The sequence below is a fragment of the Salmo salar genome, chromosome 18 (assembly GCF_965601325.2).
Source record: "Salmo salar chromosome 18, fSalSal1, whole genome shotgun sequence".
Classification (NCBI taxonomy): domain Eukaryota; kingdom Metazoa; phylum Chordata; class Actinopteri; order Salmoniformes; family Salmonidae; genus Salmo; species Salmo salar.
The window spans coordinates 9,964,158-9,977,461 of NC_138308.1; the positions used below are offsets into that span (position 1 = coordinate 9,964,158).

The following is a 13,304-nucleotide window of genomic DNA, read 5'->3' on the forward strand; positions in this document are numbered from 1 at the left end:
ATATCAGCTATCTGGTGGAGAGGTGAGGAGGGATATATGCCAATTAGGAATGAGGGGAATGATTTGGTGGCCATGATGGAATGTGGCCAGGTTGGGAATTTAGCCATGACACCAGGGTGAACACTCCTACTCTTACAATAAGTGCCATAGGATTTTGAATGACCACAGAGAGTCAGGACACTCATTTTAGCGTCCCATCCAAAAGACGGCACCCTACGCAGGACAATATTCCCAAATGTAATCAAGGTTCGAGATGATTATATTTTAGTCAAATATTATACTGTATCTGTTTAGGCTTCTTGCGGGCAATTTGCTGTGTAAAAATGTTGTTTTACTTTGTTCCAGCCCCAGACCATCCCCTCAAGAAAAAATTGGCCCGCGGCTGAATCTAGTTGATGATCCCTGAACTAGACCATACTTAAAAGTATATTAAATGTCAGATTTGTTATTGTTACCCATCTACCAATCACTTCCCTTTTTTGTAGGCTTTCAAAAAGCTCTCTGGTCTTTGTAGTTGAATCTGTGCTTGACATTCAATAATTGACTGAGGGACCTTCCAGATGTTATATGTATGGTGGACAGAGGAAAGGTTATTCATTTAATAATCATGTCATGCCCTATTATTTCACACAAAGTGAGTCTATGTAACTTTTTATGTGATTTCTTAAGCCAAATTTGACTCCTGAAGGGATTTACGCTTGCCTAAACAAAAGGGGCTGAATATTTCTGCAACAATAATAATAATATATCTTAATTTTTCTTCCACTTTGACATTACAGAGTATTTTGTGTATATTGTTCACAAAAAATGACAATTAAATACATTTCAATACCACTTTGTGACACAATAACATGTGACATACCCAAATATAACTGCCTGTAGCTCAGGACCTGAAGCAAGTATATGCATATTCTTGATATCATTTGAAAGTAAACACTTTGAAGTTAGTGGAAATGTGAAATTAATGTAGGAGAATATAACACATTAGATCTGGTAGAAGATAATACAAAGAAAAAAACATGTGTATTCTATTTTTTTTTGTTCCATCATATTTGAAATGCAAGAGAAAGAACATAATATAATATAGGAGTCTAGGCGCAATTTAGATTTTGGCCACTAGACAGCAGCAGTGTGTGTGCAAAGTTTCAGCTTGATCCAGTAAAGCACTGCAATACTGCACAATATTTTCTATCAAGTCTGCCAAATGTGCCAAATTGGTCAATTGAGACATTTTTCAAGTAGATAACTATAGAAAACATAAAAAAATTATATGGTAATACAAAATGTAAGATTACACACTCCCAGAAATGTTATACAATAACTTTCACACATCTAGATGGTCGGGCGGGGTGGGTGGGTGTGGAGCCAGAGACAGCAGGGGTTCAAACTGTAAAACCCAGTTCTACAGTTTGAAGTACAGATCAGGGTTGGGTTATAAAAAAATATCAGAAACTTTGAACATCCCACAGAGCACCATTAAATCCATTATTAAAAAATGCAAAGAATATGGCACCACAACAAACCTGCCAAGAGAGGGCCGCCCACCAAAACTCACGGACCAGGCAAGGAGGGCATTAATCAGAGAGGCAACAAAGAGACCAAAGATAACCCTGAAGGAGCTGCAAAGCTTCACAGCGGAGATTGGAGTATCTGTCCATAGGACCACTTTAAGCCGTACACTCCACAGGGCTGGGCTTTACGGAAGAGTGGCCAGAAAAACACCATTGCTTAAAGAAAAAATTAAGCGAACACGTTTGGTGTTCGCCAAAAGGCATGTGAAAGACTCCCCGAACATATGGAAGAAGGTACTCTGGTCAGATGAGACTAAAATTGAGCTTTTGGCAATCAAGGAAAATGCTATGTCTGGCGCAAACCCAACACCTCTCATCACCCCGAGATCAAAATCCCCACAGTGAAGCATGGTAGTGGCAGCATCATGCTGTGGGGATGTTTTTCATCGGTAGGGACTGAGAAACTGGTCAGAATTGAAGGAATGATGGATGGCTTTAAATACAGGGAAATTCTTGAGGGGAAATCCGTTTCAGTCTTCCAGAGATTTGAGACTGGGACGGAGGTTCACCTTCTAGCAGGACAATGACCCTAAGCATACTGCTAAAGCAACACTTGAATGGTTTAAGGGGAAACATTTAAATGTCTTGGAATGGCCTAGTCAAAGCCCAGATCTCAATCCAATTGAGAATCTGTGGTATGACTTAAAGATTGCTGTACACCAGAGGAACCCATCCAACTTGAAGGAGGTGGAGCAGTTTTGCCTTGAAATATGGGCAAAGATCCCAGTGGCTGGATGTGCCAAGCTTATAGAGACATACCCCAAGAGACTTGCAGCTGTAATTGCTGGAAAAGGTGGCTCTACAAAGTATTGACTTTTGGGGTGAACAGTTATGCAAGCTCAAGTTTTCTTTCTTTTTTTGTCTTATTTCTTGTTTGTTTCACAATAAAAAATATTTTGCATCTTCAAAGTGGTAGGCATGTTGTGTAAATCGAATGATACAAACCCCCCCAAAAATCAATTTCAATTCCAGGTTGTAAGGCAACAAAATAGGAAAAATGCCAAGAGGGGTGAATACTTTCGCAAGCTACTGTATCCTAAAGAATCTCTAAAAAATACAATGTAATAATTGTATTGGGCAGTTTTGATAAACACCTCTCTAATTCAGCCTTTCACAAACAAGATATGCGTTCTCTTGAACGTTACACACACACAAGCACGCAGGCGCACACACAGTTTAGTGGGTGTGAATGCTGTTTGTGATGTGGACGAGAGGCACAAACCCTCATTTATCATCTGTTTAGGTTCACCTTTCTAATTTCAACTCTAAAATGCAAATACACAACAACATGATCAAGTTTTCTGAATTGTGAGCTTATTGTAGGATTTTTTTTGTGCTGAGCTAGTCTGTGATTTTGTCTTTAGCTGGTGTAAAATGAATGGCATGTCGATAATTATGTTATACGATACACACTTTCCGTAATCTTGATCTTGGCTCTCCTAGTGGGATGCAATGTAGAGAGACTTCACTTAGCACTAGCGTCATCTCTCCCTGTCTGAACCCCATTGAATATAGCATATCCTTGCTCACTGCACTGGGGCTCAGGGTCCCGCTGTTCCTGGAACTCCCTTCGGGTGCAGTGCCGCGTGCTAGTTCATTTGCATCTGCTGTGCCATTTTACATTCACTGCTGGTCACAAGTTGGAAAAATATCTAAATTAGGGTTGGATTATAGGGGCTATGTTTCTGTAAGGAGTGCAGAGTATAAAAGAGCATGTGCGAGAGAGAGAGAGCACAATTTTCTTTACCCCGTGTTTATAAGAACAAACCCACCATGGCTAAATTCAGTACCTATCAATTTAACCACAGGGTTGGATGTCTACATCAATCAACATTCGATTGTGACCGTCTGAAAGACTTCCTGTCTTGTTAGAATCAACAAGGCTGTCAGTCTGAAGGACACTTTCTTTTTCCTTTTTCCAAAATGATGAGTTATACCATTTATTTTTCTGCAAAAATCAAGATTCAGTTCACCCCAATATACTTCTAAAGTTGGTGTTGGCAGTGTGCAGAATGATTACTTTCCTTTTTGGTAATCATATAGTCATATTCACACCTGTGCAATGCCATTGAATGTGCTCATATGCTCTACCCACTCATACTGTTTGTGTTATCTGATGATCCTCACTCTGGGGCTGTTATTGTTGTGTAGCCTCTCTAAACCTGGTCTCAGTGGCAGGCCAACCAGCCAACCAGTACACAGAGCAGTGAGACAGAGGATTAGTCTCACCGCTGATTTGGCCGATTAAGCTCCTGAAGCGACACTCTTTTAGACTGCTGGGATGTCCTGGGAGGGCCGTAAGGAGCTGTTATGCTGTTTTACCTCTGCGAGGAGAAGGAGGAGCATGGGGAGGATAATTATGCACGCACGGGTGCTCTGATTGGCTCATTGGTATGGTAGTAAACAGAGAGGGTTTCCTTTTGGGGGGAAACCAGACACGTCTGTTGTGAGGATTCCTATGGAGCTGTGTGATACACTATGTGAATGCATATCTCCACTCTTAGGGGTGTATTTTCAGTCATAAACATCTGAATGATGCTCAGAGGGCCTGCTGAGGAGGCTGTGATGCATGCTGTTCAGTCTGTGCTGGTCCATATATGGCATGTTATAGTAGTCCCTGCCAAGACCTTTATATCTCTCTCTAAAACAATAGAAATAAAGCCAGTGAATTTGTTCTCTTTCTACACCAAATAATTTCTAGGAACCACTGATGTTACAATCAGACAGATTCACAATCTACAAATCAAGGCAAGTTCCAAGCAAAGGGACATTTTAGAGCCATATAGATGGCTCTGAGACATTTTAAACACTTCAGTGGGACCTTTGATCCAGAGAAGTGATAATAAGACGGTGGAAAAAGTTTTAACTTGACACACTTGAGTAAAAGTAAAGATATAGTACCTTAATAGAAAATGACTCCAGTAAAAGCAAAAGTCACCCAGTAAAATACTTCTTGAGTAAAAGTCTAAAAGTATCTGGTTTTAAATGTACTGAAGTACAGTGGTGGAAAGAGTACTCAAATGTCATACTTGAGTAAAAGTAAATGCTATACATAAAATTACTTATGTTAAGCAAACCAGACAGCACAATTTTTTTATATATTTTTTTATGGACAGCTAGTGGAACACTCCAACATTGAGACATAATTTACAAATGCAGTATTTGTGTTGAGTCCACCAGATCAGAGGCAGTAGGGAAGACCACACGCTATATTGCTAGGTGCGTGAATTGGACTATATTGCTGTCCTGCCAGAGCATTCGAATTGTAACGAGTACTTTTGGGTGACAGGGAAAATGTATGGGAGTAAAAGTATATATTTTCTTTAGGAGTACAAATACCCTAAAATACTACTTACGTAGTACTTTAATACTTTACACCACTGCTTACGACAAGCCTTACAATACATATACATTATTTATTTACTATTAGTAAATAAATTAGGCTGTCTGGTACAAATGTACATCTTAAAGCTGAATTGCAGTATACAAACGAAAAAAGAAAAAAGAAGATACAAGTTTGTTAAAAAAAAAGTAATTGGAGCGCAAATTCTAGTCTTGATAGCTTCAGACGGATGTTGTCTGCTCTTGGTGAAGGTCTCTATTCTGCTGACAGCCGAGTTGGTGGTTTGATGATGGTGATGTTGGTGCTAGAGTTGGCTCGCCGTTCCTGACGTTGTTCTCGGTCCTCAGCTCTATGTAACCACTGGACCTCTTCTACAGTAGCGATGTGTACCGCCACTTGTAACCACATAATCATGCATTATACCTGCAGACTGACTGACCTGTGACCCCCTTCTTCTTGTTCCCTGTGCAGTGATGAGGTCACTCACGTGGTGGCAGAGGATAACCGGGCCGGGGCATTGTGGGCATGGCTACGGGGGAGTGGTCTGAGGGATGTCTCCAGACTGCAGGTGCTGGACATCTCCTGGTTCACGGACAGCATGAGAGAGGGGAGACCTGTCACTGTGGAGACCAGGCACTGCATTCCGGTGAGGGAACCTGTGGTCAGTTTGAGTGTAGGTGGCAATTTTCCGCTGTGTGTGTGTGTGTGTGTGTGTGTGTGTGTGTGTGTGTGTGTGTGTGTGTGTGTGTGTGTGTGTGTGTGTGTGTGTGTGTGTGTTTGCACGTGTGTACATAGAGAGATTATTTTGGAAAACAAATGAAATACTGTATAGATACTGTTATACTGATTTAGTATTTTGTAGTTCTGAAAACATACAGACTGGAGTATCAGCATTTGTGGGTTCGATTACAGGCTCAAAATGGCCAGAAACAAAGAGCTTTCTTCTGAAACTTGTCAGTCTATTCTTGTTCTGAGAAATGAAGGCTATTCCATGCGAGAAATTGTCAAGAAACTGAAGATCTGGTACAACGCTGTGTACAACTCCCTTCACAGAACAGCTCAAACTGACTCTAACCAGAATAGAAAGAGGAGTGGGAGGCCTCGGTGCACAACTGAGTTAGAGGACAAGTACAATAGAGTGTCTAGTTTGAGAAACAGATGCCTCATAAGTCCTCAACTGGCAGCTTCATTAAATAGTACCCGCAAAACACCAGTCTCAACGTCAACAGTGAAGAGGATGTTGGCCTTCTAGGCAGAGTTCCTCTGTCCAGTGTCTGTGTTCTTTTGCCAATCTTAATCTTTTCTTTTGATTGGCCAGTCTGAGATATGGCTTTTTCTTTGCAACTCTGCCTAGAAGGCCAGCCTCCCGGAGTCGCCTCTTCACTGTTGACGTTGAGACTGGTGTTTTGCGGGTACTATTTAATGAAGCTGCCAGTTGAGGACTTGTGAGGTGTCTATATCTCAAACTAGACACTCTAATGTACTTGTACTCTTCCTTGCTCAGTTGTGCACAGGTGCCTCCAACTCCTCTCCTAGTCTAATGAAGGACAGGTTTATTGCTTCTTTAATCAGAACAGTTTTTAGCTGTGCTAACATAATTGCAAAAGGGTTTTGTAATGATCAATTAGCCTTTTACATTTTTAAATTTTTTAAATGTTTTTATTTCATCTTTATTTAACCAGGTAGGCAAGTTGAGAACAAGTTCTCATTTACAATTGTGACCTGGCCAAGATAAAGCAAGCAGTTTGACAGATACAATAACACAGAGTTACAAATGGAGTAAAACAAACATACCGTCAATAATATAGTAGAAAAATAAGTCTATATACAAAGTGAGCAAATGAGGTGAGATAAGGGAGGTAAAGGCAAAAAAGGCCATGGTGGCGAAGTAAATACAATATAGCAAGTAAAACACTGGAATGGTAGATTTGCAGTGGAAGAAAGTGCAAAGTAGAAATATAAATAATGGGGTGCAAAGGAGCAAAATAAATAAATAAATACAGTAGGAGAAGAGGTAGTTGTTTGGGCTAAATTTTAGATGGGCTATGTACAGGCGCAGTAATCTGTGAGCTGCTCTGACAGCTGGTGCTTAAAACTAGTGAGGGAGATAAGTGTTTCCAGTTTTCGAGATTTTTGTAGTTCATTCCAGTCATTGGCAGCAGAGAACTGGAAGGAGAGGCGGCCGAAGGAGGATTTGGCTTTGGGGGTGAACAGAGAGATGATAAATGATAAAATGATCAACCTGGATTAGCTAACACAACGTGCCATTGGAACACAGGAGTGATGGTTGCTGATAATGGGCCCCTGTACGCCTATGTAGATATTCCATCAAAAAATCTGCCGTTTCCAGCTACAATAGTCATTTACAACAATGTCTTTATTTACAATGTCTACACTGTATTTCTGATCAATTCGATGTTATTTTAATGGCCAAAAAATTTGCTTTAATTTAAAAAACAAGGACATTTCTAGTAACCCCAAACTTTTGAACGGTATTGTATATTTGTGTGTATTGTTGTGAATTATTAGATACTACTGCACTGTTGGAGCTAGGAACACAAGCATTTCGCTACACCGCAATAACATCTGCTAAATATGTATACGTGACCAATAAAAATTGATTTGAGGTAGTTAATGATGTAGCTAGCTAGCAGCTAGCTAGCCTAGTGTTGGCTAGTTAGTTAAATCTAGCTAGTTAATGTTAGCTTCTCTGGTGTTTTGTTAGGTCTACCAACTAGGCTAGCTAGCTAACTAGTTACCATCTACAGAATAGACTTTCCGTGCAATCTGTTGAGATTTTTTGGGATTAGCTAACTAGTTTTTTGACCTTCTAAATTAGCTATCTAGACTACTACTCATTTACATTTACATTTAAGTCATTTGGCAGACGCTCTTATCCAGAGCGACTTACAAATTGGTGCATTCACCTTATGATATCCAGTGGAACAACCACTTTACAATAGTGGGGGGGGGGGGGGGGGGTTAGAAGGATTACTTTATCCTATCCTAGGTATTCCTTAAAGAGGTGGGGTTTCAGGTGTCTCCGGAAGGTGGTGATTGACTCCGCTGTCCTGGCGTCGTGAAGGAGCTTGTTCCACCATAGGGGTGCCAGAGCAGCGAACAGTTTTGACTGGGCTGAGCGGGAACTGTGCTTCCGCAGAGGTAGGGGGGCCAGCAGGCCAGAGGTGGATGAACGCAGTGCCCTTGTTTGGGTGTAGGGCCTGATCAGAGCCTGAAGGTACGGAGGTGCCGTTCCCCTTACAGCTCCGTAGGCAAGCACCATGGTCTTGTAGCGGATGCGGATTCGAGCTACTCATCACCACTAGAATAGTTATTTTTATGTTACTGAATAGGCATATATCTTTGTTTCATTTAATTAACCAATTGATTAATCTAACTATAAAAATACTTGCAATTTTTAAGAAATGTAAGGTCTTTTTACGTTGTAATAAAGTCGACTAAAGGAAAAGCTCATCTTTTGTTTGTTGGTATTTTTACTTGGTCATGAGTAGTAAGTAATTATATAGAAATTGGTCATAGGAAAATGTTAAATTAGACTTAATTTTAAATAGCTAAATCCTGCTACAAGTGACAACCTTGTACTTATGCAGATATTGCAGATATGTACTCTTTGGTGTATTTGTGTGTTCATTTTCTCACTTGGATGGCGCTTTCAGAAGCTGAATATTAGATTGTTAGGATGGGTAACATACTTTGTAGGTACACAATAAGTACAAGTAAATACCCTTCAAGATACACTTCATTTTAACTAGAAAAATGCTGTGTAACACCTAGTAATTACATTGTAATGCAGATATTACATGTGCTCTGTGGTGTACTATCGTGTTTACCCTCCCACTTGGATGGTGCTTCCGGAAGCATTAAAATAATGGTCAGGGTTGTCACGATGGGTAATGTACTATTTACAGTAAGTACACATTAACAACAAGTACTGTAAGTACCCCTCAAGATACAATTCATTTTAACTAGCTAAATTCTTTGTAACACTAGTAATTATGCAGATTTTGCATGTACTCTGTGGTGCACTTGTGTGTTTATCATCCCAGTTGAGGATGACACGCACTTAAGGATGACACCAGTATGGTAGACCCCAGTCAGTGAGGTTGACCTATATCATTTTTAGTTTTTTAAAGATTTTACCCCCTTTTTCTATCTTGTCTCATCACTGCAACTCCCCAATGGGCTCGGGAGGCGAAGGTCGAGGCATGCATCCCCCGAAACATGACGTGCTTCTTAATACCCGCCCGCTTATCTCGGAAGCCAGCCGCACCAATGTGTCGGAGGAAACACTGTTCACCTGACTACAGAGGTCAGCGTGCAGGTGCCCAGACCGCCACAAGGAGTCACTAGAGCTCGATGAGCCAAGTAAAGTTCCCCCGGCCAAACCCTCCCCTAACCCGGACGATGCTAGCAACAAAATCGAGTGGAAATTTGAAGAGTGTGCATTCCCGGGTAGGTATTTATAGCCTATGTAATCTTGGGACACCCAGTGCATCTATACACAAGACATTACAACCTTGTGATAGTTGTTACTGAATTGGATGCAGCTGAGAAGAAAAACAACACTAAATTGGTAAATTTAGTGCAAACCCCTTTTTTGGAAAAATGAAAGAAGTTGGAGTGCAGTATAACTGCAGTTTGCTGCAGTCCAAAATACCACAGTCGACTGCAGTTACTGCACTTTTACTGCAGTTTCAAAACTGCAATCTTTTTTTGTAAGGTTGCTCATTTGTAACAAACATGGTAACAAGCATTCATTGTTACACCTCTAATTATAGACTGCAATTACTACCAGTTACATGTTGTTATAATAGTGTAACTATGAGATATTACTATTAACTGCAATGCTTGCTACAGTGTAATTACACATGTAACTACTTAAGAGATAATCAACTAGGGGTTATGTGATCTATGGAAAATAAGGAACAATGTCGAAGGTGTGTTCCACGACGCATTAGCAAAGTGGAACTCACCTTCCACAGAGTTGCATTATTTTCAAGAGAACGCATAGATACCCAAGTTAGTTATCCTTTTTATACCATGGCTATAATTGCCACTAGAAACCTCAATTGAAGTAGCTATCTAGAAAGTTTACTAGATAGCTACAGTAGTTGCCATGGTAATCAAACAAACAGACTAGCTAGTTTACAGTGCATCCGGAAAGTATTCAATCCCCTTGACTTTTTTCATATTTTGTTACGTTACAGCCATATTCTAAAATGTATTAAATTGCTTCCCCCCCATCAATCTACACACAATACCCCATAATGACAAAGCAAAAAACAGATGTATTTATTTTTTCAAATGTAAACAAAAAAAAACTTGAAATATCACATTTACATAAGTATTCAGACCCTTTACTATGATGCTACAAGCTTGGCATACCTGTATTTGGGGAGTTTTTCCCATTCTTCTCTGCAGATCCTTTCAAGCTCTGTCAGGTTGGATGGGGAGCGTCGCTGCACAGCTATTTTCATGTCTCTCCAGAGATGTTAGATCGGGTTCAAGCCCGTGCTCTGGCTGGGCCACTCAAGGACATTCAGAGACCGAGGATTGTCCCGAAGCCACTCCAGCGTTGTCTTGGCTTGTCTTAGGGTTGTTGTCCTGTTGGAAGATGAACCCATTCTGAGGTCCTGAGTGCTCTAGAGAAGGTTTTCATCAAGGATCTCTCTGTAATTTGCTTTGTTCATTTTTCCCTCGATCCTGACTAGTCTCCCAGTTTCTGCTGCTGAAAAACATGATGCTGCCACCACCATGCTTCACCGTAGAGATGGTGCCAGGTTTCCTCCAAATGTGAAGCTTGACATTCAGGCCAAAGAGTTCAATCTTGGTTTCATCAGACCAGAGAATCTTGTTTTTCATAGTCTGAGAGTCCTTTAGTTGCCTTTTGGCAAACTCCAAGCGAGCTGTCCATGTTCCTTTTACTGAGGAGTGGCTTCCGTCTGGCCACTCTACCATAAAAACCATCTCCACAGAGGAATTCTGGTGTTCTGTCAGAGTGACCATTGGCTTCTTGGTCACCTCCCTGACCAAGGCCCTTCTCCCCCGATTGCTCAGTTTGGCCGGACGGCCAGCTCTAGGAAGAGACTTTGTGATTCCAAACTTCTTTCATTTAAGAATGGCCACTGTGTTCTTGGAGACTTTCAATGCTGCAGAAATGTTTGGGTACCCTTCCCCAGATCTGTGTCTCCGCACAATCCTGTCTCGGAGCTCTCCGGACAATTTCTTCGACCTCATGGCTTGATTTTTGCTCTGACATGCACTGTCAACTGTAAGCCTTATATAGACAGGTGTGTACCTTTCCAAATCATGTCCAATCAATTGAAAGTACCACAGGTGGATTCCAATCAAGCTGTAGACACATCTCAAGGATGATCAATTGAAAAGGATGCACCTGAGCTCAATTTCGAGTCTCATAGCAAAGGGTCTGAGTTCTTGTGTAAATAAGGTATTTCTGTTTTTATTTTTTTAATTGGAAACATTTAAAAAAAAACGTTTTCATTTTGTCATTATGGGGTATTGTGTGTAGATTGCTGAGGAATTTTAATTTAATTTAATCAATTTCAGAATAAGTGTCACGGTGAGCGCTACTGGTGGAGAAGTCAGGTGCAGGAGAGCAGAGAGTTGTGAACAGGTGTACACTTTATTTGGGTAGAGGCAACAAAACAGACAGACGCCACTGCGTCAAAACCTCCAGCCAAAGAATAAAGTGCAAGGCGCGAAACAGTCCCAACAAACGAGCAAATGTTACAATAAAAACCCAGCCTAGCGCGTACACACGCAAACACGTAACAATTACAATTTCACATGAAGACATGGAGGGGAACAGAGGAATAAATACATGCAGTGTGATTAGGGAATGAAAACCAGGTGTGCAGGGAACAAGACAAAATAAATGGAACAATGGAAAAATGGAGCGGCGATGGCTCGAAAGCCGGTGACGTCGACCTCCGAACGCCGCCCGAACAAGGAGAGGAGCCGACTTCGGCGGAAGTTGTGACAATAAGGCTGTAACGTAAATAAAATGTAGAAAATGTCAATGGGTCTGAATATTTTTCTGAATGCACTGTAGCTAACATAACAATCTGTCCTAGTTTGCCATTATGAAAATCAAATTTAACAATGCCAATAATGTTTTCAATTCGACTTCTGCATTCAAAAGCAGCTCAAACATAGAATGTAAGAATGAACTATAGCCATTGAATTCTACCGTGAGTTATAGGGAAATAATGCATGCTCTAGAATTTCCTTCAAGCCAATCAGAAACAAGTAGTTTGTTTGGTTACCACTTGCTAGCTACTTCAGTGGATGTTGAACACGTGTTAAATTATAGCCAAGGTAAAAAAAAAAAAAAAGGATTATCAATGAGGGGCTATGCGCTCTATGGAAAATAATGACTATCCCTTACAAATCCCCATGGCTGCCATGGAATGTTGTAGTGTCATGTAAATGCATCATAATGTGGAAACCTCTCTGCATACAGCAGAATTGCGTTATTGGAAACAAATGGTGTTTTGCGGGCTGGCCTGCATTGTAAATTGAAATACGTTTACATTTTTGTAATTTAGCAGACGATCTAATCCAGAGTGAATTACAGGAGAAATTAGGGTTAAGTGCATTGCTCAAGGGCACATCATCAGATTTTTTCACCTAGTCGGCTTGGGTATACAAATCAGCAACCTTTCAGTTACTGACCCAACGCTCTTAACCCCTAGGCTACCTGCCGCCCTGGCCATTGTCAGGCCTCTACATTGTCATGGCAATTCAGAATGAAATCACACAAGCACACCCAGTAAATTATGTAGAATATTTGGAATTTGGAATGTTTGGTTGGTTGGAACTCAGTTTTGTGGCAACAACCTCAAGACTAGGCATGCGACTTGATTCTGCTATCTGAGATTATCCATTTGTCAAAAATGGCCATCTACATTGAGCAAATTGACCAGTATATACCGTGGAGGGGACAGGGACAACAGTATTTTCCTGGCCTGTCACGTCCTGACCATAGTAAGCTGTTATTTTCTATGGTAAAGTAGGTCAGGGCGTGACAGTTTTTTTTCTAGTTTAGTTTTTCTATGTTGTTATGTTCTAGTTTTGTATTTCTATGTTGGGTTGTTCTAGTTTTATATTTCTATGTTGGGCTTTGTTTGGGATGATCTCCAATTAGAGTAAGCTGGTCATTGTTGTCTCTAATTGGAGGTCATATTTAAGTTGGTGTTTGTCCCACCTGGGTTTGTGGGAGATTCTTTTTGAGTAGTGTATGTTTCACCTCTGCGTCACGGTTTGTTGTTTTTGTCATTCAGTTTATTTATGTATTGCTTAGTTTCACAGTGTAAATAAAATGTGGAACGACACATGCTGCACTTTGG

The 13,304-nt window shown here is 40.7% G+C and overlaps 1 protein-coding gene across 1 annotated transcript in view; it reads left to right on the forward strand.

The window, feature by feature from the left end:
- The window catches only part of LOC106576788 (DNA nucleotidylexotransferase), a 175,079-nt gene that overhangs the window by 12,637 nt on the left and 149,138 nt on the right, over positions 1–13,304 (forward strand). Inside the window, exon 2 of the mRNA XM_082964711.1 lies at positions 5,386–5,560. Within this exon, the coding sequence (XP_082820837.1) occupies positions 5,386–5,560 (175 nt within the window). The remainder of the gene's footprint in view (positions 1–5,385; positions 5,561–13,304) is intronic.